The following is a 27,481-nucleotide window of genomic DNA, read 5'->3' on the forward strand; positions in this document are numbered from 1 at the left end:
TTTCGTTAGGAATTGGTCCAAAAATATTGATAAAAAATTTTATGCTTATAAAAAATAAAAATATAATATATTAACATCATCCTATATATATATATATGACATATCCCCAAAAATTTAATTAAAAATATAATTAAATGACGTAATTTTAATTTTCTACTATCAGTTATAAGACTATCATTTTATATCCCAACTCCTAACCCTACATGAGAACTATAAATACAATATATTCAATTATAATTACAAATATAATAACCATATGGACTATTTATTTATTTTGTACAATAAATTCAATTTTCTTCTTTTTTTTATTGCCTAATAAAGCGGATAAATATCTATCTAATATAAAGTAATTCATAAATGATATGACAAATATAATTATATAAGGCATGTAGATTTTTTTAAAAGTCCTATTATACGACAACATTAAGAAACCAAAATTATGTAATTTGCCCTATTATAACATTGGTACACAGAAAATAAAACAAAAAGAGACCATAAATATAATGTATCCTATGTATAACAATATAATAATATGAAAATATTATTAATAATATATAATAAATCACAAAATACTAACATAATTATAAATATTTTATGTACAATTAATTCAATTTTCTTATTCTAAGTACGCAAATAAATATTTTTTTTATTTTTATAGTAAATTATACATAATATAAAAAAATATAATTGTATAATATAATATGCGTGTAGACAATTTCTTTAAAAATAATTATTTTAGATCAAAAAGTACAAATAAGTGTCTTGATCACGTGATTCCAAATATTTACATATAAAATTAATTTTGACTTATTTAGCAATTGGTGTCATTTTTAATCTTTAACGTTTACAAATTCTTACGAATTTGGTCAAATTTCAAACCAAACTTGTAAAAATTTATAAACATTAAAATTCAAAATCATTAAACCATAAAAAATGACAACAAATATAATTGTATATGTACATATATATGTGTGTGTGTGTAACAAGCCTATAAATAATTGATGTCTTACTACTTAACATATATACTGCATTAAAATATTTGGTCCACTTAATATCTAAATCATTAAATTCTTAATTAATCTTTAAATTAAATAATTAATTAAAATTTTAATTTATAGCACTCCAATTCGTTCCATCAATTTTAAAACATTTTTTTTCCACAACACACAAATAAAATAAAAAATTTAATTAATAAATGAAACAAATATAAAATAAATAAAATAATGGTGACTTTCTCATTACATATAATTTTTAATATATAATAAATCATAAATAATTCTTATTATGCAATATAATTTGCATATAAACCATTTCCGTTGGAATCCAATTATCATATAACATCCAAGTTAGAATTTAACTATTAACTTGATTTTACATAAATTAACTAATTACAAAGTTACTATACATAATTTAACAATCTATTATTATAAGAAAGAGATATAATTGTCATCACAAAAAAAGAAGAAATATAAAAAATGAGAAATACTATCTCCATTATCCTATGCAAATAAATTAAAAACTAAAAAAAATAATTATAAAATTATTTAACAACAGTCATAAGTGAAGAAATATAATAGCTAATCATTTACAAATTTATAATACACACAATAACTTGATATGCTTTTCATTTACAGTTATATATATTATTATATTATACTATAATAAAAGTGTGAACACCATTTATGTATTATTTCAATTATATACCTTTTTAAATAATAAATGAGAGTGTATGAGGATGGATCTATTCTTACCCTTTTGGTTGGAAGGTTTTGTTCAACAACTGTATTCATCACCCGCCAATTCTTATGCTGTCAAAAAGTTGTACAAGCGAGAAAAAAGTTACTACAACGTGAGTCCAAGCACTCAAGCAAGAACACAATCTCTACCACAGGGGCAGATTAACTTTACAAGAGTTCTACAATATGTTAGTTGACTATATATGCTGTGAAAAAAGAAAATTGAAAATGGAGAACAACAGAGTTTCAACAGCAAAGAAGCAAATAAGCAAGGTGGTAGAACACAAATGCTATTATTACTAAATAAATTAAATCAGAGCAGCAAAAACAATGAAGAAATACGCTCCAATTAGTCAAAAATCCAAGAAAATGAGAACCCAGCAACACAAAACATTGGGGGACAAATAATAAAAATGATATGATAGCATATGAATAGCTACCTGCACCACGGAACACCAATACTAAAGCACTTCCGGGAACATCACTGTGGTCTTCTCACCATGTATAGCAAATGTAACTGAAAGAAAATTATGTGATGAACTTCGTTAGAAGAGTTTAAAAGAAAGATGGAAGACCAAAAAAGAAAGAAAAAGAAAGAAAAAGTAAGAACTATAAATTAGAGGGCTACACGACAAATTTGAAGAAGTTGCACATGCGACGGGTACCATAACATATGTTAGATGAGAAACCACAAGAGATTCTTTGAATTAAATACTATGTCCAGTGCAAAAGACAGTTCAAAGTATAATTAAGTTCTCTAAATTTAAATGCAGAATGTCCAGAAAACATCCATGCTCCACCACCACACCAGGATTTGCTAGTAAAAAAGTAAATCGGGAAAAGAAAAAGAAATGAAACTTGAATCAGTTATAGAATCTTCATGACAACTACATACCAAGTAGTTAAAGCCAAGAAGATCCAAGGACGTAAATTTGAAACCTTTTAATAACAAAAACATGAACATATTGTTTTCCTCTCTTTTTTCCCTCAGTTATCTACATCTAATAGAACCAACAAAGTACTTACAAAAGAAGAAGAAGCAAGTATTGCCTACATATCAGAAAAGGTATGCTAAGAAGCCTGCCCTGTTATAGTGCTCTAGAGTTTCATAACATTCAAAGAAAATATGCAGATACTGATGCAAGAAGATGAGGCAATGCTCAAGTAGCACCCAATATGTTTTTTCTTTGTTAAAATGCAAAATCTGCAGCATTTACCTCAGGGGACTCCAAGTTTGAGTTTAATGTGAATAGGAGGTCTTTTGCTAATTTATTTTTCAGCATGCTTGCAAGTTTATTGGTTAGTAAAGCTCTAAGGGCATCAACTGCAGCCTGAATGTAGGGTGTCGGGATCTCCTCGTCAACCAAACCACTAAGCCTTGACAAGGCATGAGATGCTTTTACAGCATGTGTGTTTTTTGCTATTTGACCGCTAGTTCCAACACCATGTGCATCTGTCTTATCTGATTCCTCCGCCGTCGAATCATATTGGAGCAACAATGGTATAAGGTACCTGAACAAACAAAAAGTGACCCTATAAAACCACAAGTTTCTGAAATGGACCTGGATTCAAACAAAATAATCCACCTGAGAAAGACCATAAAGCAGTTTGCAACAGTGGAGAGTGGTTTTTAAGATATAACAGGCACATGGCAGCTGATGCAGAGGCCTTCAAGTTCACAATGTTCATAAACCATAAACTTCCACAGTGCCATAGAATAAAGAAATTTTGTCTTTCAAAGAATAGTCACCATAAAGTACCTTCAACACAATAGTTCCAAGATTTTGTTCAATTTTAAAATAGAAGTTGGACTCTCTTTGCAAGCAAATTGACTCGACAAAAGGTACCGAACAAATAAACATTAACTCTATGAACCCTCAAGTTTGTAAATGGACCTCGATTCAAGTAACAGACCACAAGAGAAAACTATAACATCAAGGTACGACAGCTTTTTGAGAAACATCGGAGTGGTTTTTGTAAGATGTAACAGTCATGTGCCAGATGATGCAGTGGCTTCAAAATTCATGTTGTTCATAAAGCTTAAGTTTTCACACTTCACGTAGAAAAAGTACATTACTGCCATTCAAAGAATAGTCACCACAAAGCATCTTCAACACTAGAGTTCCAACATTTTGTTCAATTTAAAAAAAGTAAAAATATGACCACCTTCACAAGCAAATAAATTTTCTATACAAGCTCAGACAGACATAGAGAAAATGCCAGCAACAAAGTCATCCACATGAGCACAAAGAGCATTATAAATAGACGAATATGGGTAATTTCATTATTCAATATCCATATATGAGCTACGAAGAATTATATGGGCAAAAGAGTGAAAAGTAATGAACGAATAAAAGCTAAGTCACTGAGCAATATGTCACTTGGAGCTAGGTTAAGCGATAAATATAAAAGGACAGTCAAGAAATCCATAACAGAAACAGTAGTGTTCTGCAAACTTCCAGAAACTAGAATCTCATGCTAGAAAACTGATGAAAGCATAATCATAACAATATAATGATCTATCTTACCACAGTACACCAGCCTTCAAAAGGGAATTTTGAATTTCAGAGGAGCTAGAAAGGTGAGCAATGGTCTGCTGGGCAGCATCAATAGCAGCAGGAACAAGCTCAAGTTCAGTGCAATGAACAATGTCATCAACTAATCCTGAAAATTCAAGCATCTCAGTTCTCGCACTTTCAAACTGACTCAAAACTGAAAAGGTTCGCATTATGCTAGCAACAATAGTAGCGGACGGTTCAGTGGCAGGAGTTGCTGGTTGGACCACACACATGCAACGGGAAAGGAGGGTTGCAAGAAGAGGTATTCCACCATCTCTCACAAGCTCTTCACCATTGAATGGTGAAGACTCGCACCTGAAAGTTAAATATGTGGAAATAGCATAAGCAAAAGTACATCTACAAAGTACTTATCTAAAGAAGAATGATATGGAAATTACAGATGACGAATTTACATCAACCAAACAAGCTCCGAGGATGCAACTAGAAGATGTGCTGATCAGAGGAAAGAAAATTGTTATCATCCTTGTCCATGTAATGGCACTTAAGAGCATAGGATATCCAGCATATTTGAATGGCATCAATAAGAGAAGCAACAACCTCCAAGTCTGGGGACCTTGCAATCCTTGCATGGTCACCTAAGGAAGAGGAATAAGAAAGCAGTAGATCACTAAAAAGAAAATATGAAACATGGAACTCAAATATGAAGAAATACAACCAATTAAAGAGGATTGCATTCCGGCCAAAGACATGCCTCATAAAAACCCTCATATATAGGGTTCAACTTAGGAATTTTGTCCAACTTTGCTGATCATATTCCAAGAAGTTTACTGATTGCAGAATGAAATATTAGATGGAGGCAACAAAACCAAAGGGAAACATATGTAAGTAGTCCAAACCTCATAGGAAAGCCCTATGATTTACATTTTCACTCTTCGGCAAAAGCCACTTAAATTTATATATTTAAATTTATTTCTTGGTCCACACCTTAAATTGAGGTAGTATCATATCTAAGAAGTAAAAATATATATATAGTCACGTGTCCTTCCTATTTCCAAGATATATTTAAAACCAATACTGATATCCATTTATATGTGTAGAAAAGCATTTGGCTCATCTTGACAGCATAAATACCTTTAGAGCACTCTCTACCAGTCAAATAAACAGCTTAATTGTGAAAACGGCGTCTAAACAAGTCGACTAATTCATTTGAAATAAGATCTGGCAGCTTATAAGATCCCTTGTCTATATGATCTTATTTTTTTCTCAAGCTTAATCATATAGTCTCCGTTTTCTATGAGTAACGACAGATCCTCACACAGGATCAAGGAATTTGGGATACCTGCAAGCACTCATAAGCTTTCTGCACTGCTAGAAACTTCTCCCTCCCTTCAGGATTTTTGTTTGGATGATACTTCATTGCAAGTTTCCTATACTGTCTCTTGAGCTTTTCCTCATCAATATACTCAATCTGCTTTAATATATTAGGTATCTCCTCAACTGACTCAAAACTTGGTTTCTTAGGGGCGTCGTCTCTGGATACTTCATCAATGGAAATCTCTAGTATCTTGCAAGCTTCTTCTTCATAAAGGTCCATTGGCCTTCGAGTTAACTCTTCTCTCCACATTACTAGCAATGATTGCAAAAACTCAACATGTTCAACAATAGGCCAATTAGGAAATCTAATTTCATCACATAAGTTTCGAGATAATAACAATGACACCACATTTCATCTTTCAGCTCTGGATATGTCACTGGTGGCATTGGAGCATAGTCATATAAGAAATGACAATGCTGTGACAATTTCTGAGGGAAATCACCAAGATGCTGAAGAACCTAATCAAATAAAACTGAGAGTTAAATGCAGCACTTATTTGCATTGAGGATGACTCAACTACCACCATGTTTTAGAATGTAAATACTAAATGTTAACAAAAGATGCTTGGGGTGAAAGAAAAGTAGCAAACTCCAGTTGCAGATTCAGGGCTACTTGACGGATCAAATTTTCTGCTCGCATCTTGTGTGTCCAAATAATCTCAGGAGTGTCAGAATCAGAAACCATTGCTGCGGCAAAAGCAACTGGGCCGCTACGTTCCAGTACATAAAGCAATGACTCAGGTAAGAGGCCGCCCAAAACACTTCGTTTCGCCAAAGGTAGAGAAGAGGAAACTGCAGCTTCCTCACCACCATGAAAAGCTTGATAAACATGAGTCACTGAGAAGAGTTGGGCAATTGAAAGAAGATTAGATCCAGGGTAAGCCAGAGCAAAATAAAATGCGCCTGTACTGTATAATCGGATCATTGATTTTGGGTTCCTAGTAACTGTAGCTTTCAGCAGAGCAGCAGCAGCATCAACAATAGTCGGTTCACCAGAAAGCATTGCCTGCACATAAGAAATAGAGGAAAGAGTTTGGTTCATTAAACAAAGCTCTGAAATTGAGAAACAATGTGCATATTGATGGAGCCACCATCCAGCCACTGCCTAGTTCAGCTTAAAAACAAAAGAAAAAATAACGAAAACATCTCAAACCTCTGTGGAAGGCAAAGAAAGGAACAAAAGTTACCCCACTTCCAAAGTGAAAGTGTGATAATATAATTACCATGAAAAGGCACAAGAGAATATGAAAAGTTGCATCTTTAAAACACCAGGAGTTTAAGGATACTAGTACACGTGGATATCCTAAGTGCATATTACACGGAAACTGTATCTTAGTTTAAGGAGGTGCAATAGTTCCAAAGACCTTTCTACAGTTGTTTGCTCAATCAGTCTCCAATGTGCATCTCATGTGATGATAAGCATAAATACCGGACAACTAACTCCCATTTTAAATGGCTTGCAAGGAAACCGGTTTATTGTAGGATAAAGCTCTGATCCTATTTTACTCTACGTGCCACACTTCAATCTTTTATGTAACCAAGCTCATAACCAAAGGAATGCTTTAAGGGGCCCAGTGCTTTATGTACGTGAAAGAATGGCCTTCTCGTTGAAGCGAGTAAAGATTGAGGGAAGGGAAAAACAAAATGAACAGCCCTTCATAATTCTTTTGAACCAACTTGTACCAGATCTACGTACAAGCAAAATTTAGAATCTTTTAACAGAAGTCGGAAATGCTGTACCCCACCCTCGCATATCCATCAACATAATCCTCGACATACTATCCCTAAGCAAATACAAATCATAAAACTGCCAGATTGAAATCTCAAATATTTGAGGAAAAAGGTTGATGGAACTTATTTGAAACCACATATCAACCTTTACATTTTTCAGGCTCTCCAGGTAAATAAACTAAAGATACAATAATAAGCATAACTTTCTGCGTTTTTAGCAATTTTTTATTCTAATAAGTCTGAGTAGATTTTTTAGTTGGCCAAATTGGGACAAGAGCACACACAACAATAGAAGGACAGGCACTTAAAAGTATTACTTGTGCAATAAGTGGAAGACAACATGAGCTTGACAAGATCCTCTTTACTCTGGGGGTTGGTGCAACAATCTCTCCAGCATCATCTATATCTGAATGAGCGGCTACCATACTTTGAAATATGGACAATGCTACATCTCCTACCTGAAAAAGAACACGCCCGTTCTGGGAACACTGTAAAACAAGCATACCCAACTATAGGTAGGTGTATCAGGTAAAGACTCCTTCCATGTCATCATTTGTCCCTTTGGAGCAGGAAAAACAGAAATTTCTCTACCATAGATATGCTATTTAAATAACAAAGTAAATAAGAAGAACCTCGTTCAGTAACTAATTTATAATATATTTAGTCTAAGAAATGTAGATGATCATAAGAGCGAAAAAATTGTTCGTTATCACAGTAGAAATTACTTTATTTCATATTCTGTCGCTAAAAACTGCAACAGAAAATCCCTAGCAGAATGCTAAGTCCTCAAAGGTACCTAAAAGATTTTTACAGTACTTATGTTCCATATATTCTTCAAGAGCATAAAAAGATAAATGCAGGAGAGCACTAACACACCTAGCCACTCAAAAGAATAGCTCGCACTACCAATGAACTAATGAATGGGTTTTGCATAAGAGTGTAGGGGACAAATGATAAACATGATATGATAGCATATAAATAGTCACCTGCACCACGGAACACCAGCACTAAGAAGCACATCCAGGGACATCATCTGGTGTTCTCACCAAGTGTAGCAAATGTAACTGAAAGATATTTGATGAACTTCATTAAAGAGTTTAACAGAAAGATGGAACACAAAAAAGGAATTTGATTTTATTTTCAATTATTAGTTAACAATGATTCCCAACCTCACATACCTGGATAAATTCACGGGCCAGTAAAGATTAGTAGTGAAAAATTTATAATACTTGTCTATATGCAGCATGGTAGACTTCTTTAACTCTTACATGTAAGCACATACATTTTCCATTTAAGGGGCGGTCATGTAAGATGCACTACTGCCTATATACTGAACTTGCACCCTCACCCTGCTGAGATGGCAATCTAAAGGGAATAATTCATAAGATTAAAGAAAACTATAATAATATAGAATTTAAATATTGTTACAATAAATACAAGACCAGAATCTATCTCCTCCTTCTCCCAACCAAAAATAGTAGTCACATAAGAAAAGGCATGCCAAAGTAGAGGATTTTACACACAAAAATTTTCAGCACCAAGAAATGTGACAATTTTTTAATAAATCAAGAAAGAAAAGAAAGGTCTGCCGCAATGTCTTTAAAGTTATTGCTTCCAACAGAATGAAATACTATGTGCACATAATCTCAAAACACAAATGCCGCAATACATTATGCAAATGCTAACTTATCATAACGAGGGTAAGAGGCCAATCACATCACAACACTTCGTTTTGCCAAGTATAGAGGAGGACAATCAAGCTTCCACAAAATCGATGGGTTTCAAAATGTTATCATCCTCGATGCTAACACAATACCCTTTTATCTCCTTACATCTACCTAGTCGGGACGGATTTCGCTTTTCTTTCTTTTCTTTGGCCACTAATGAATTTTTTTTCCTTTTTTCTTCCCCTTTTTCTTTAGTCACGGCTTTTATTTTCTTTTTTTTCCTTTTTTTTTGCCCGCGACTTGTGTTCTTTAGGCCGTTTTCCGGTCTTTTGACGCGAATGACAACACTTGTGGTGAAGGCACCCGGTTACTCAACCAAAAAACGTCGCATTCTGGCCTTTTGACGCGAATGACAACACTTGTGGTGAAGGCACCCGGTTACTCAACCAAAACACGTTTTACCTAAAGTGCTTTGCATACTCATAGCTCCGGCCACCGTTTTACGTGAATAACAACATTTGTGATGAAGTTACCCAGTTACTAAGTGACCTAAACCAGCGGAGTAGATGTAATTTCCTTTTCTTTCTTTCTTTTTTTCCGGAAGGGGAAGGGCCTTTGAATTTTTCAAAATGGATGCATGTCCCATGTTAGGGATATAAGGATCAATCGGGTAGAGTTTTAGCAAACAAATATGATCTCACAAGAATCCTAAGATTTAGTAGAAGCAAAGATATTCCAACTCAGTTTCAAAGCAATTCAAAATGCATGAAATTATGCCTCAACGACCCACAGTTAATCAAAGCAACAATCACATAACGCTAGTGCACATTCATGTCTCAATCTTATGACTTCCTATATCACATTTATTTGTCAAATTACTAAAAAATAATATAAACGGAAGTAGCTTGATAGTAACTGGCAAAAGAAAACAAAACAAAAGTAGTTTGATAGGATAACAAAAGATAAATGAAAACTTAAAAGGAAGTTACCCTCTGGTTCCTATGTGTTAATTAACACTACATATATGTCATGGAATTCTTTACTTTCGAAATGGTTTTATCTCAAATCAAAATTAGAATATGAGAAGTTTCATGTAATTTCAATTGAACCAAGAGTCTAATCCTAAAATGCTAAACAATTACAGACATCCCAACAACGAAATATGTCTCACAGAGCTTCATATACCACAAAGAACAATACACATCGTTTACTTGAATGAGATAACATAAAAGCACAACCAAATAAAACAAGATGAGAAACACCCACACCACAGTAGTAAAGTAATTGAAAACCACTAAAAAAGCATCCAACACTATTTATCAAAGGAACAAACTTGCCATAGATAAAAAGAAAATCACAACCCCATAATGTAGATGATAAATATCAAGAACTCAAGATAACAATGCAAACATATAAAGGAATGCTTGATGGATGAAATGAAGAGTGAAAGCCAAGAAAATGATCGACTTTTTACCACCATTATCACTTTGCAAAGACTTTCTAGTTTCTGAGTCATTGTTTTCAAAGACCGTCTTTGCCACCTCATACACCTTCCATTTGCGTCCAGCATGCATTAAGACATAAGACAAACAGATATTTGAAATTCCACAACCAAACTGCATGTTCACAAGAGGAATTAGTGTACTGTGCATCATTCGCCATTGTTGGATAAATAAATTACAAATAGAACTTACTTCTAAAGTCTTCATGACTCCTCAAGCTCTACCGCCTTCTTGGACCATTCCTCCGAACCTTCCTTAAACGAGTGTACAAGCTTGGTTACCTATGTGGTCCAGAAACATTGAAACACAAAGACGTTGACAAATGCATTAGATGTGGCAAATGTCTACACACACACACATATATATATATGAACAACCAATGCATTGCTTAAAAAGATAAGCAGTTGTTAAGACGAAGCCTTAACCAACCATCAATCATGGACTTATAAGGGCATCATACAACTAAGAACAACATGAATCATTACATACACATAAACACAGAAAAAAATGACACTCTTATATACAAGACCGTCGTGCTTTGTTATGTTGATCGCCAGCATGGTAAGTCCTCAAAGGTATCTAAAAGATTTTGACAATACTATGTTCCATTTATTCTCCTCCCAATGTCATTGTGCTACTAGTGCTTAACTTAATACCACCCAATCTCCATGCCCAAATATTGTACTCCTTCAACCCTTGAACAACATTAAAAAGATAAACGTAGGACGAGGACCAGCCCACCCATCCACTCAAAAGAATAGCTAGCACTACCAATGAACTAATGAATTGGTTCGCATAAGTTTCAGATCTATTAACAAGTTCCATATTTTCGAGAACAAATACAATAAAAGTGCTTTGGGGGTAGCTGATCATAAATCAATCTTGAGTAGCATAATCATTCATGATACATGTACTCACAAAGCTCCACAACTCAGTAAATTACCAAATGAGACAATATTTGAGCAAAAGCTCATCAGCTTCAATATTACCCAAACTGACTAAATACAGGAATATCACAAATAAAGTCTACATCAGACCAAACTGTACAGAAAATCCTAATTTGGGATTGTTCAAACAGCAGAAACACCCTCTCACTCACAATATGGTATTAGATGATGAATGTATTCAACTTGGAAAGGAGACTGAACTGATCGTGGTAATAACCAACAATGATCAACTGTAAAGGCCCTTAAAACCATCAGAAATTGAAGCTGGTTCTTGAATTAGAAGATAAAGAGGGATGAAAATTGGATTTGGACAGGTCAAGGGGACCAAACATCATAAAAGAAAAAGTGGCTTCCATTAAAACTTCATGTAATATTGGGCTTCTGCATTCATATTACCTAAGAAAGTAATCAGTGAAATTGAGAAGAGGTTGAGGACTTTCCTATGGAAGGGTACGACGTCCAGTGGGTACGCTAAGGTAGCCTGGAAAGATGTGTGTCGACCGATGGATGAGGGGGGACTTGGGTTCAAGGATATCTCCACCTTGAATCGCGCATTAATGAGCAAGAAACTATGTGATGTTATCCAGTGTGACAGGACATCCATATGGGTTCAGTGGCTCTACCAAGACCGATTACATGAGAGATCGATTTGGACTATCCGTGAACATGGAGGTTCTTGGGGATGGCGGAAAATACTCAGGCTACGTCCTTTCCTTCGCGCTATCGTGGATTACCAGATTGGAAATGGAGACAGATTCTTTGTTTGGCAGGACCCGTGGCATCACTTGGGTCCACTTATCGAGCGATTCCCTCAAGGTCCCCGCCATCTTAGACTTGAAGAATCAGCAAAACTCAGCTTAGTGATTTCAGCAGGAGAATGGCAATGGCCTACCACACTGACTTTGAATGTTTGGAAATCACACATAACCTACCGCTTATTTTCGGAGGAGAGGATCGGGTGGTGTGGAGATGTGACGAAGGGCAACCTACTACTCAGGCCCTCTACCGATTATTCACTCACCCCGAGCCGAAAGTAGGATGGTCTTCACTACTTTTGGGCTCCTTGAAGATTCCTCGCCATTCGTTCATCTTATGGCTAGCAATCCTTGGCAAACTTCCTACCACAGACAAATCATGGCTATCCCACCTGGGGGTGTGCATACTGTGCGATGAGGGAGCTACGGAATCTCATCCACATTTATTCTTCCAATGCAGATTTAGTCGTCAGTGCCTTTATGAGATTCGCAGAAGGATTCGCTTTCACTGGCCCAATAGAGATTGGGCAACAGATATTGAATGGGCGTCATGGAAATGGAGAGGGGAGCACATTATTAATAGAGCTTACCGTACACTACTGGCGGCGTGCGTCTACCACATATGGAAGGAGAGGAACTTGAGGAGATTTGATCATACTGAGCGGACACCGGCCACATTGAGCATACTAATCATCAATGATGTCAGACAGAGGATTCTTAGCGTTGACTTAGCATCGTCAGTCAGTACACGAGCATTGTATAGATTATGGCGTATCCCTTGGGTAGAGGGAGAAACCAGTTGATAATCCCATGTTGTACCATGTTGTACTGTACCATTACTCTTTATTAATGAAATTTACATTTACCGAAAAAAAAAATAAATAAAAAAAAAAAATAAAACTTCATGTAATAGAATTCATCATTCACAAAAAGAACTAGCATGGTTCTGAAAATTAACTGTTACAAGTCATAAGAAAAGCGGAAATCTCTGCTCACCAGATGCATACGAGATTATTTGCCTTTTCAATGGTGAAATATAATGAGCCCCTTGGAATGCAGCAGCGGGCAGTACATTGAGTGGTCTGAAATCAATGGAATATGCCTTCTGAAAGCCATCATTGTCAAGTTTGCAGGTCTCCTGTCTGATTCATATCCTCTTAGCAATGACAGCTGAGCAACCATGGAACACTCATCATTTAGATAAATGTTGACGTCCTACAAATTGTCAAATCTTAAGAGCTGGAATAACAATGGAAGATTACGGGATTATTATACAGACATGTACCCTCAGGTTTGGGTATTACGGATTAAATGAAAAAAAGAAAAAAAAAAAAAAAGAGGGAAAGGCCTGCGTATTGAAAAATTATGTTTCCACTCTTGCTCATATTTTACATTACAGTGAGAGCAAACTTAGGACATCAACAGAGAGTATTCCAGTATTCCTTCTTTATCTATCAATATATGAACAATGAGAAAATATTGGGCCAAGAAGATTGTTCAAACAGCAGTAACATTTCGCAATACCATAATTTGAGGCCTCCTTCGCGCTCTGTCTCTCCCCCCTGCTTTTCTTGGTTTTCTTTACTCTGTCTTTTGGGTGAGAAATGAACGCAAGAAAAAAGAAATGACTCCACCTGCTTTCTTTAACTTTTTTCCTCGGAGAAGTGACCAGAGGAGAAGGGAAATGGTTTGATGGTGGGGTTGGGTGAGGGTATTTTGGCGGTGGGAGGACGGAACTGCGGCGTCTCTCCTTCGCCGGCTTTGGATTTCTTGGAGGGAGAAAATGAGGGGTATTGTTTGAGGTGTGAGAAGAAGAATTGCAAGAGGTGTGACAGCCTTCCTCGTACCTGCAACATCACCCACTTGCCTCATCTGTTTCTCCACATTCAGCAACATCTCAATTTTCGCCTCCAAATCTCCGCCTCCATTTTCCCACAAAATTAAACCAAACCATTCGATAAATCACAGCACGAGATACAAAATGGGGAAGCCAACAATAGCGTATAAGCTAATTGGAAATCAGGAACGCGCATTTGCTTACCATTTCGATCGAATAGATATGAACAATTAGGGAATTTTTCATGCAATCGATGAAAAACAAAACCCTAGAGAGAGAGAAAGAGGATAGAGTTGAAATACGTTTTACCATGCGACTTTACAGCTAATAAACATATTACAAAACTATAAAATTTTTATTATACATTTTGACCCCTAAATTATGTTTATTATAACAAAAGTCCCCCTAAAAAATAATTTAGTGTTGGCTGAGCAAAAACACCCTTTCAACTTACTTTTATATTCTTTGTTTCACTTCCTAAGTATATTTAATTAAAAAATCTCTCTCAAAACTACTTTTAGTAATTTTAAAATTTTTACTCAAAATTTTTATTTAAACAATAATGTTCAAAATGTATAGCTTTATATAAACTGTGTAATACATAAAAAAAAATTTACAAGTTCAATATGAAAATATGTTTTGCAAAGAAAATTATGTACAAGCTCAATTTAATTTTATAAAAAAATATGTTATATAACTTATATATTTTTATATTAAATTACATGCACAAATATTTAAAATATAGCATATCATCACTCATAAAATAATATAATGTTATATAATTTATATATTTTTATATTAAATTACATGCACAAATATTAAAATATAGCATATCATCACTCGTAAAATAATAAAATATTATAGATTAATTATATCAACAGATTTGCATATTTTATAGTACGTATATATAAATGTTCAAAATATTATATATGTGTTCCTGATTGTGCATGTAATAATATTTTATAGTACGTATATATAAATGTTCAGAATATGTATGGTAAATTTGCTAAGAGTAATAATAACTACAAGTTTATATAAAAGGGAAACAAACTTGCTTTAATAAAACCATGCAAAACAGCTAAATTTTGAACGTTCTCAGAATTTGACGAAACTTGACCCAAACGTTGGTCTATACCAAAGAATTTGTATGGTAAATTTGCTAAGCGTAATAATGACTACAAGTTTGTATAAAAGAGAAACAAACGTGCTTTAGTAAAATGGTGCAACACAGCTAAATTTTGAACATTCTCAGAATTCGACAAAGCTAGACCCAAATATTTGTCTAGACCCAAGAATTTGTATGGTAAATTTGCTAAGCGTAATAATAACTACAAGTTTGTATAAAAGGAAAACAAACTCGCTTTAATAAAATCATGCAAAACAGCTAAAATTTGAACGTTTTCAGAATTCGACGAAACTTGACCAAAACGTTGGTCTAGACCCAAGAATTTGTGTGGTAAATTTTCTAAGCGTAATAATAGCTACAAGATTGTATAAAAGGGAAACAAACTTGCTCTAATAAAACCGTACAAAACAGCTAAATTTTGAACGTTCTCAGAATTCGACGAAACTTACCCAAACGTTGGACTAGACCCAAGAATTTGTGTGGTAAATTTGCTAAGCATAATAATAACTACAAGTTTGTATAAAAGGGAAACAAAGTTGCTTTAATAAAACCGTGCAAAACAGCTATATTTTGAACGTTTTCAGAATTCGACAATACATGACCCAAATGTTGGTCTAGAGAAAAGAATTTGTGAGGTAAATTTGCTAAGCGTAATAATAACTACAAGTTTGTAGTTATTATTTTGACCCAAAGGTAAATTTTGAACGTTCTCAAAATTCGACGAAACTTGACCCAAATGTTGGTCTAGAACCAAGAATTTGTGTAGTAAATTTGCTAAGCATAGTAATAACTACAAGTTTGTACAAAAGGGAAACAAACTTCCTTTAATTAAACGGTGCAAAACAGCTAAAATTTGAACGTTCTTAGAATTCGACGAAACTTGACCAAACAATGGTCTAGACGAAAGAATTTGTGAGGTAAATTTGATAAGCGTAATAATAACTACAAGTTTGTATAAAAGAGTAAAAAACTTTTTTTTGAGTAAATGTAATTTTCATTAAGTAAAAAATGGTACAGTATAACAAAGTGATCATCAGGTGGTTTCTCCCTCGACAGGCCAAGGGATACGCCATAGTCCATACAAAGCTCGTGTACTGACAGAACTAGCTAATGAAATACTAATGATCCGCTGTCTGACATCATCAACTATCAATAACTCCATGGTGCTCGGAGTCCTCTCAACATGCTCAAAACGTCTCAAGTTTCTCTCCCTCCAAATGTGGTAAACAGATTCAAAACTCGAAATTCGTGATAAGCGGCCACTGGCATTCTCCTCCACTAATCACCGTGCTGGGTTTTGCTGACTCCTCAAGTCCAAGGAGCCTCGGTCCACGTGGAAATGTCTCAATAAGAGGTCCGAGGTAATGCCACGGGTCCTGCTAAAGGTGAAACTTCCACCCATCTCCAATTTGGTAGTCCACCATAGGATGGAGAAAGATCCGTAGAGGTAGGAGTTTCCTCCAACTCCATGAACCTCCATGCTCTCAGATCGTCCATATGGAAGTGTCTCGTAACCGGTCATGGTATAGCCATTCAACCCAAATAGAGGTTCGATCACACTGAATGATATCACAGAGTTTCTTAGTCATTAAGGCTCAATTCATATTAGTAATGTCCTTGAACCCAAGACCTCCCTCGTCCACCGGTCGGCACAATTCTCTCCATGCTACCTTAGCATAGCCAACTATTTGTTGAGCCCTTCCATAAGAAATTTCGCAGCCTCTTCTCAATTTCGTTCGTAACTCTCTTTGGTAAAATGAACGTTGAAGCCCAATATAAGCTCAATGACATGAGTACAGATTTAATAATTTGTACCCTACAGGCATATGAAAGCGCCATACCCTCCCAACCAGCAATACGTTTATCGATTTTCACCAATAATGGTTGACAATCAGCAATAGTTAATTTGGAGGATAATAGAGATAGACCTAAATACCTCAGTGGCAGGAGTCCCTCCTGGAATCCAAGTGCTTCCAGCATCTCCTCACGTAAACCCTGTGCTGACCGCGAAATAATAAGATGACTTTTCTGTACGTTCAATCGGAGGCCCGACCAAACGGCAAATCGATCCAGCCCTCTCTTAAGGACCCCAATAGAGTCCATATCAGCACGACAGAATAACAACAAGTCATCAGCAAATCCCAGCTGAAAAATCCGAGCTAAATCACACTTCCAACGAAAAGAAAAGAGCCCATCCTGGTCAATCATCTATAGGTATCCCAAGTGTAACACCTCCATGACGAGGACAAAAAGGTACGACGATAGAGGATCCCCCTGTCGAAGTCCTCTTGCACCCGAAAAGAATCCATGTGGCTTTCCATTCAATCCCACTGAGAAGGATGGTGCAGTGACACATTCCTCAATCCACCTGATGAATGTGGGTGGAAACCCAAAAAGTTCCAAAACCGCAACTAGGAAGTCACATTCAACTGAGTCATACGCCTTTCTAATGTCAACTTTTAACGCGCATCTGGGAGGTAGGCGTGACTGATTGTATCCCGAGAAAAGTTCTTGAGCTAGCATGATATTGTCTCCGATACTTCTGCCAGGAATGAATGCTGCTTGGCAGGGGCTAATGACTTTGTCCAATACCACACTCAATCTTTTGACAATAAGTTTGGCAATAATCTTGTAGAGGACATTGCAACAAGAAATAGGTTGAATATCACCAACAGACATAGGGGAGTGTACCTTCGGGATAAGCGCTGATAATGTGGTATTGATTTGTTTCAAGAGCCTCCCCGTAGTGAAGAAATCCAACACTGCCCTCGTAACCTCTCCTCCCACAATCGGCTAGGCAGCTTTGAAGAAGCCTGACAAGTACCCATCAGGACCCGGTGCCTTATCTTCTGCAATATCGAACACTGCCTCTTTGACATCCAAGGGGGTGAATGGTGATAAAAGAGAATTGGTTTCATCTTCAGTCACCAGATGCCTAGCCCACGGTCTAAGGAACTAAATATCAATCACGTCCCGTCGTCTTTGTCCTCCCAAAAGGACACGATAATAAGATACAAATTCATTGACAACAGCCCCTTGGCTCAATTCCTGACATCATTTTATACTAGTCTCAACCCACGAACTTCAGATCACTCACCGCTGGTGCTTAACGGGGATAGTCAACAACAATATGGAGGTATGTTTCGATTCAATAATTACCTCACTCTATCACCAGAGTTTATTCGCAGTGTGCAACAGATCTGGCAGCATAACATCATAGGAGTGCCGATGTACGCGGTAACAAGAAAACTCAAAGCTCTTAAACTGGTGTTCAGAGAGTAGAGGAGGAACAAAGGAGACTTATCACACAATGTCCAGCTGGCTAAAGGGTTTGTTGAGATGGCGCAATTGCTTGTAAGCTCAAACAGGCGGGATGAACTATACTTACAGCTGGAACACTGCTGCAGATTAGTACTAGCTAAAGCAGCCAAACTTGAACAGATGATGCTTCAACAGCGAGCAAAAATGCAGTGGATGAAGGGGGAGACCAGTGCTCCCGGGTGTTTTTCCGTAAGATTGCTCAAAGGAGATCGGTGAGGAGAATCTTACAAATCAATGATGATCATGGAGCCACTCACACAGAACCAGGAGCAGTAATCAATGAGTTTGTCACGTATTACCAAAACCTTCTTGGTGGGGAACGACGACGAGATGTGATAGATCTCCGATTCCTTAAACCTTGGGCTAGACAACTTTTGAGTGAAGAGGATGCTAGCTTTTTACTTGAGCCATTCACACCAGCTGATGTCAAGTAGGCGATTTTTGACATTGCTGAGGATAAGGCTCCGGGGCCAGACGGGTATTCATCGGGCTTTTTCAAAGCTGCATGGCCTATAGTGGGGCAGGAGGTGTCATCAGCAGTGTTAGATTTCTTTAGTACAGGCCGACTTCTGAAGTGGATAAATACTACGCTTTTGGCGCTCATACTAAAGGTACATTCCCCTGTGACTGTTGGTGAATTTCGGCCTATATGTTGCTGTAAGGTGTTGTACAAGATTATTGCTAAGCTCATTATCCAACGGTTGAGTGTGATACTGGACAAACTAATTAGTCCGTGCCAAGCGGCTTTTGTGCCTGGACGAAGCATTGGAGACAATATTATGATGGCGCAGGAACTTTTTACCGGATATAACCAAGCTCGTCTACCACCCCGGTGTGCTTTAAAAGTGGATATTCGAAAGGCATATGACACGGTAGAATGGGATTTCATGATTGCTGTGATGGAGCTATTTGGGTTCCCTTCTACTTTCCTGAAGTGGATTGAAGCGTGTGTTACTACACCCTCATTTTCTGTTGTGCTGAATGGGAAACCTCATGGTTTCTTCAAGGGAGCCAGAGGGCGTCGGTAGGGTGACCCTCTTTCACCATACCTGTTTGTGCTTGTGATGGAAGTCCTACATTTGGGTTTCCTACAGTTGATTGATCATAATGAAGTATTTTCTTTCCATTGGAAGTGTGACACAACCAGGGTTTTTCAGTTGGGATTTGCGGATGATTTGTTGCTATTATGTCGGGCTGATATGGATTCTATCAGAGTCTTTAAGACAGGATTAAATCGATTTGCTGATTGGTCGGGGCTCAGGCTTAACTTGCAGAAATGCCACCTTATTATCTCATATTCAGCACAAGGACTACGTGAGGAGATGCTGGCAGAGTTCGGATTTCAAGAGGGCGTCTTACCGATGAGGCATTTGGGGCTTCCTCTTTTATCTTCTCGATTAACAATTGCTGATTGTCGTCCATTATTGTTGAAGATTGATAAACGTATTGCTGGATGGGAGGGTATGGCCCTTTCATATGCTGGTAGGGTACAAATTATAAAATCTGTACTCATGTCGCTGAGTTTATATTGGGCTTCGGCATTCATCCTTCCAAAGAAAGTTACTACCGAGATTGAGAAGAGGTTGCGAGCTTTCTTGTGGAAGGGGACAACAACTAGTGGTTATGCCAAAGTAGCTTGGAAAGATCTATGCCGACCGAAGGAGGAGGGAGGACTAGGATTCAAGGATATTTCCATCTTGAATCGTGCACTAATGACTAAGAAACTTTGTGATATTACCAAGTGCGATAAGACATCGATTTGGGTTGAATGGGTTTACCAGGGTCGGTTACGAGACACCTCTATCTGCACGATTAGGGAGCATGGAGGCTCATGGGGATGGAGGAAAATTCTCCATCTATGGGTTTTCCTCCGCCCTATGATGGATTATCAGATCGGAGATGGAAGGAGATTCTACTTATGGCTGGACCCATGGCATTATCTTGGCCCTCTTAGTAACACATTTCCATGGGGACCGAGATTACTTGGATTGGAGGAGTCAGCTAAACTCAGTATGGTGATTAGTGGAGGAGAGTGGCAATGGCCTCCTATAAAAGATTTCGAGTACTTGGAGATCACACATACATTACCCACAATCCATGTAGGGGAGGACCGCATTGTGTGGAGATTTGAGCATGGACTACCTACAACTCAGGCTCTTTATAGACTATTTGATCCACCAGGACTGAAAGTAGGCTGGTCTTCGTTACTTTCGGGATCACTTAAGATTCCACGTCACCTATTCATCCTATGGCTTGCTATTCTTGGCAAATTGGCCACGACGGACAAACCATGGCTAGCCCACCTAGGCCCATGTATTCTGTGTAACGAGGGAGCGACAGAGACTCATACCCACTTATTCTTTCAGTGCAGATTTAGTCGACAGTGTCTCACAGCTATACGGAGAATGGTAATATTTTCTTGGCCCAATAGAGACTGGATAACGGACATCTCATGGGCCTCCCAGCGATGGAGGGGTAAACACATTGTTAACATGTCATACCGAGCACTATTAGCATCATGTGTTTACCACATTTGGAGGGAGAGAAACTTGAGACGATTCGAGCACACCGAGAGGACACCTAACACCATGGCTTTATTGATAGTTGAGGATATCAAGCAGCGGATCCATAGCATTACTTTACCTAGATCAGTCAGTACACGAGCTCTATTTAGAACGTTTTCAGAATTCGACGATACATGACCCAAATGTTGGTCTAGACAAAAGAATTTGTGAGGTAAATTTGCTAAGCGTAATAATAACTACAAATTTGTATAAAAGAGTAAAAAACTTGCTTTAATAAAACCATGCAAAAGAGCTAAATATTGAACGTTATCAGAATTCGACGAAACTTGACCCAAATATTGGTCTAGAACCAAGAATTTGTGTCGTAAATTTGCTAAATATAATAATAACTACAAGTTTGTACAAAAGGGAAACAAACTTCCTTTAATAAACGGTGCAAAACAGCTAAAATTTGAACGTTCTTAGAATTCGACGAAATTTGCTAAGCGTAATAATAACTACAAGTTTGTAGTTATTATTTTGACCCAAAGGTAAATTTTGAACGTTCTCAAAATTCGACGAAACTTGACCCAAATGTTGGTCTAGAACCAAGAATTTGTGTAGTAAATTTGCTAAGCATAGTAATAACTACAAGTTTGTACAAAAGGGAAACAAACTTCCTTTAATTAAACGGTGCAAAACAGCTAAAATTTGAACGTTCTTAGAATTCGACGAAACTTGACCAAACAATGGTCTAGACGAAAGAATTTGTGAGGTAAATTTGATAAGCGTAATAATAACTACAAGTTTGTATAAAAGAGTAAAAAACTTTTTTTTGAGTAAATGTAATTTTCATTAAGTAAAAAATGGTACAGTATAACAAAGTGATCATCAGGTGGTTTCTCCCTCGACAGGCCAAGGGATACGCCATAGTCCATACAAAGCTCGTGTACTGACAGAACTAGCTAATGAAATACTAATGATCCGCTGTCTGACATCATCAACTATCAATAACTCCATGGTGCTCGGAGTCCTCTCAACATGCTCAAAACGTCTCAAGTTTCTCTCCCTCCAAATGTAGTAAACAGATTCAAAACTCGAAATTCGTGATAAGCGGCCACTGCCATTCTCCTCCACTAATCACCGTGCTGAGTTTTGCTGACTCCTCAAGTCCAAGGAGCCTCGGTCCACGTGGAAATGTCTCAATAAGAGGTCCGAGGTAATGCCACGGGTCCTGCTAAAGGTGAAACTTCCACCCATCTCCAATTTGGTAGTCCACCATAGGATGGAGAAAGATCCGTAGAGGTAGGAGTTTCCTCCAACTCCATGAACCTCCATGCTCTCAGATCGTCCATATGGAAGTGTCTCGTAACCGGTCATGGTATAGCCATTCAACCCAAATAGAGGTTCGATCACACTGAATGATATCACAGAGTTTCTTAGTCATTAAGGCTCAATTCATATTAGTAATGTCCTTGAACCCAAGACCTCCCTCGTCCACCGGTCGGCACAATTCTCTCCATGCTACCTTAGCATAGCCAACTATTTGTTGAGCCCTTCCATAAGAAATTTCGCAGCCTCTTCTCAATTTCGTTCGTAACTCTCTTTGGTAAAATGAACGTTGAAGCCCAATATAAGCTCAATGACATGAGTACAGATTTAATAATTTGTACCCTACAGGCATATGAAAGCGCCATACCCTCCCAACCAGCAATACGTTTATCGATTTTCACCAATAATGGTTGACAATCAGCAATAGTTAATTTGGAGGATAATAGAGATAGACCTAAATACCTCAGTGGCAGGAGTCCCTCCTGGAATCCAAGTGCTTCCAGCATCTCCTCACGTAAACCCTGTGCTGACCGCGAAATAATAAGATGACTTTTCTGTACGTTCAATCGGAGGCCCGACCAAACGGCAAATCGATCCAGCCCTCTCTTAAGGACCCCAATAGAGTCCATATCAGCACGACAGAATAACAACAAGTCATCAGCAAATCCCAGCTGAAAAATCCGAGCTAAATCACACTTCCAACGAAAAGAAAAGAGCCCATCCTGGTCAATCATCTATAGGTATCCCAAGTGTAACACCTCCATGACGAGGACAAAAAGGTACGACGATAGAGGATCCCCCTGTCGAAGTCCTCTTGCACCCGAAAAGAATCCATGTGGCTTTCCATTCAATCCCACTGAGAAGGATGGTGCAGTGACACATTCCTCAATCCACCTGATGAATGTGGGTGGAAACCCAAAAAGTTCCAAAACCGCAACTAGGAAGTCACATTCAACTGAGTCATACGCCTTTCTAATGTCAACTTTTAACGCGCATCTGGGAGGTAGGCGTGACTGATTGTATCCCGAGAAAAGTTCTTGAGCTAGCATGATATTGTCTCCGATACTTCTGCCAGGAATGAATGCTGCTTGGCAGGGGCTAATGACTTTGTCCAATACCACACTCAATCTTTTGACAATAAGTTTGGCAATAATCTTGTAGAGGACATTGCAACAAGAAATAGGTTGAATATCACCAACAGACATAGGGGAGTGTACCTTCGGGATAAGCGCTGATAATGTGGTATTGATTTGTTTCAAGAGCCTCCCCGTAGTGAAGAAATCCAACACTGCCCTCGTAACCTCTCCTCCCACAATCGGCTAGGCAGCTTTGAAGAAGCCTGACAAGTACCCATCAGGACCCGGTGCCTTATCTTCTGCAATATCGAACACTGCCTCTTTGACATCCAAGGGGGTGAATGGTGATAAAAGAGAATTGGTTTCATCTTCAGTCACCAGATGCCTAGCCCACGGTCTAAGGAACTAAATATCAATCACGTCCCGTCGTCTTTGTCCTCCCAAAAGGACACGATAATAAGATACAAATTCATTGACAACAGCCCCTTGGCTCAATTCCTGACATCATTTTATACTAGTCTCAACCCACGAACTTCAGATCACTCACCGCTGGTGCTTAACGGGGATAGTCAACAACAATATGGAGGTATGTTTCGATTCAATAATTACCTCACTCTATCACCAGAGTTTATTCGCAGTGTGCAACAGATCTGGCAGCATAACATCATAGGAGTGCCGATGTACGCGGTAACAAGAAAACTCAAAGCTCTTAAACTGGTGTTCAGAGAGTAGAGGAGGAACAAAGGAGACTTATCACACAATGTCCAGCTGGCTAAAGGGTTTGTTGAGATGGCGCAATTGCTTGTAAGCTCAAACAGGCGGGATGAACTATACTTACAGCTGGAACACTGCTGCAGATTAGTACTAGCTAAAGCAGCCAAACTTGAACAGATGATGCTTCAACAGCGAGCAAAAATGCAGTGGATGAAGGGGGAGACCAGTGCTCCCGGGTGTTTTTCCGTAAGATTGCTCAAAGGAGATCGGTGAGGAGAATCTTACAAATCAATGATGATCATGGAGCCACTCACACAGAACCAGGAGCAGTAATCAATGAGTTTGTCACGTATTACCAAAACCTTCTTGGTGGGGAACGACGACGAGATGTGATAGATCTCCGATTCCTTAAACCTTGGGCTAGACAACTTTTGAGTGAAGAGGATGCTAGCTTTTTACTTGAGCCATTCACACCAGCTGATGTCAAGTAGGCGATTTTTGACATTGCTGAGGATAAGGCTCCGGGGCCAGACGGGTATTCATCGGGCTTTTTCAAAGCTGCATGGCCTATAGTGGGGCAGGAGGTGTCATCAGCAGTGTTAGATTTCTTTAGTACAGGCCGACTTCTGAAGTGGATAAATACTACGCTTTTGGCGCTCATACTAAAGGTACATTCCCCTGTGACTGTTGGTGAATTTCGGCCTATATGTTGCTGTAAGGTGTTGTACAAGATTATTGCTAAGCTCATTATCCAACGGTTGAGTGTGATACTGGACAAACTAATTAGTCCGTGCCAAGCGGCTTTTGTGCCTGGACGAAGCATTGGAGACAATATTATGATGGCGCAGGAACTTTTTACCAGATATAACCAAGCTCGTCTACCACCCCGGTGTGCTTTAAAAGTGGATATTCGAAAGGCATATGACACGGTAGAATGGGATTTCATGATTGCTGTGATGGAGCTATTTGGGTTCCCTTCTACTTTCCTGAAGTGGATTGAAGCGTGTGTTACTACACCCTCATTTTCTGTTGTGCTGAATGGGAAACCTCATGGTTTCTTCAAGGGAGCCAGAGGGCGTCGGTAGGGTGACCCTCTTTCACCATACCTGTTTGTGCTTGTGATGGAAGTCCTACATTTGGGTTTCCTACAGTTGATTGATCATAATGAAGTATTTTCTTTCCATTGGAAGTGTGACACAACCAGGGTTTTTCAGTTGGGATTTGCGGATGATTTGTTGCTATTATGTCGGGCTGATATGGATTCTATCAGAGTCTTTAAGACAGGATTAAATCGATTTGCTGATTGGTCGGGGCTCAGGCTTAACTTGCAGAAATGCCACCTTATTATCTCATATTCAGCACAAGGACTACGTGAGGAGATGCTGGCAGAGTTCGGACTTCAAGAGGGCGTCTTACCGATGAGGCATTTGGGGCTTCCTCTTTTATCTTCTCGATTAACAATTGCTGATTGTCGTCCATTATTGTTGAAGATTGATAAACGTATTGCTGGATGGGAGGGTATGGCCCTTTCATATGCTGGTAGGGTACAAATTATAAAATCTGTACTCATGTCGCTGAGTTTATATTGGGCTTCGGCATTCATCCTTCCAAAGAAAGTTACTACCGAGATTGAGAAGAGGTTGCGAGCTTTCTTGTGGAAGGGGACAACAACTAGTGGTTATGCCAAAGTAGCTTGGTAAGATCTATGCCGACCGAAGGAGGAGGGAGGACTAGGATTCAAGGATATTTCCATCTTGAATCGTGCACTAATGACTAAGAAACTTTGTGATATTACCAGGTGCGATAAGACATCGATTTGGGTTGAATGGCTTTACCAGGGTCGGTTACGAGACACCTCTATCTGCACGATTAGGGAGCATGGAGGCTCATGGGGATGGAGGAAAATTCTCCATCTATGGGTTTTCCTCCGCCCTATGATGGATTATCAGATCGGAGATGGAAGGAGATTCTACTTATGGCTGGACCCGTGGCATTATCTTGGCCCTCTTAGTAACACATTTCCATGGGGACCGAGATTACTTGGATTGGAGGAGTCAGCTAAACTCAGTATGGTGATTAGTGGAGGAGAGTGGCAATGGCCTCCTATAAAAGATTTCGAGTACTTGGAGATCACACATACATTACCCACAATCCATGTAGGGGAGGACCGCATTGTGTGGAGATTTGAGCATGGACTACCTACAACTCAGGCTCTTTATAGACTATTTGATCCACCAGGACTGAAAGTAGGCTGGTCTTCGTTACTTTCGGGATCACTTAAGATTCCACGTCACCTATTCATCCTATGGCTTGCTATTCTTGGCAAATTGGCCACGACGGACAAACCATGGCTAGCCCACCTAGGCCCATGTATTCTGTGTAACGAGGGAGCGACAGAGACTCATACCCACTTATTCTTTCAGTGCAGATTTAGTCGACAGTGTCTCACAGCTATACGGAGAATGGTAATATTTTCTTGGCCCAATAGAGACTGGATAACGGACATCTCATGGGCCTCCCAGCGATGGAGGGGTAAACACATTGTTAACATGTCATACCGAGCACTATTAGCATCATGTGTTTACCACATTTGGAGGGAGAGAAACTTGAGACGATTCGAGCACACCGAGAGGACACCTAACACCATGGCTTTATTGATAGTTGAGGATATCAAGCAGCGGATCCATAGCATTACTTTACCTAGATCAGTCAGTACACGAGCTCTATTTAGAACGTTTTCAGAATTCGACGATACATGACCCAAATGTTGGTCTAGACAAAAGAATTTGTGAGGTAAATTTGCTAAGCGTAATAATAACTACAAATTTGTATAAAAGAGTAAAAAACTTGCTTTAATAAAACCATGCAAAAGAGCTAAATATTGAACGTTATCAGAATTCGACGAAACTTGACCCAAATATTGGTCTAGAACCAAGAATTTGTGTCGTAAATTTGCTAAATATAATAATAACTACAAGTTTGTACAAAAGGGAAACAAACTTCCTTTAATAAACGGTGCAAAACAGCTAAAATTTGAACGTTCTTAGAATTCGACGAAATTTGCTAAGCGTAATAATAACTACAAGTTTGTAGTTATTATTTTGACCCAAAGGTAAATTTTGAACGTTCTCAAAATTCGACGAAACTTGACCCAAATGTTGGTCTAGAACCAAGAATTTGTGTAGTAAATTTGCTAAGCATAGTAATAACTACAAGTTTGTACAAAAGGGAAACAAACTTCCTTTAATTAAACGGTGCAAAACAGCTAAAATTTGAACGTTCTTAGAATTCGACGAAACTTGACCAAACAATGGTCTAGACGAAAGAATTTGTGAGGTAA

General features: G+C 38.1%; 1 protein-coding gene and 1 long non-coding RNA gene across 2 annotated transcripts; both read right to left on the minus strand.

Moving 5' to 3' along the window:
- Positions 1 to 4,582: 4,582 nt before the first annotated feature.
- Positions 4,583 to 7,076, minus strand: LOC110011448 (dnaJ homolog subfamily C GRV2-like). Its single transcript, XM_088881363.1, has 6 exons — positions 7,059 to 7,076; positions 6,243 to 6,635; positions 5,968 to 6,088; positions 5,595 to 5,881; positions 4,693 to 4,890; positions 4,583 to 4,609 (listed from the first exon to the last, which is right to left on the minus strand). The coding sequence occupies exons 1-6, from the start codon at positions 7,074 to 7,076 to the stop codon at positions 4,583 to 4,585; spliced, it is 1,044 nt and encodes a 347-aa protein (XP_088737489.1).
- Positions 7,077 to 7,708: 632 nt separating this feature from the next.
- LOC148787780 (uncharacterized) lies at positions 7,709 to 13,392 on the minus strand. The gene is made up of 4 exons (XR_016066197.1): positions 13,228 to 13,392; positions 10,722 to 10,810; positions 8,347 to 8,424; positions 7,709 to 7,818 (listed from the first exon to the last, which is right to left on the minus strand). It is a non-coding gene; the product is annotated as an uncharacterized LOC148787780 (long non-coding RNA).
- Positions 13,393 to 27,481: the final 14,089 nt, after the last annotated feature.

This window comes from Sesamum indicum, linkage group LG6 (assembly GCF_026168435.1).
Source record: "Sesamum indicum cultivar Baizhima isolate 11 linkage group LG6, ASM2616843v1, whole genome shotgun sequence".
Lineage (NCBI taxonomy): Eukaryota > Viridiplantae > Streptophyta > Magnoliopsida > Lamiales > Pedaliaceae > Sesamum > Sesamum indicum.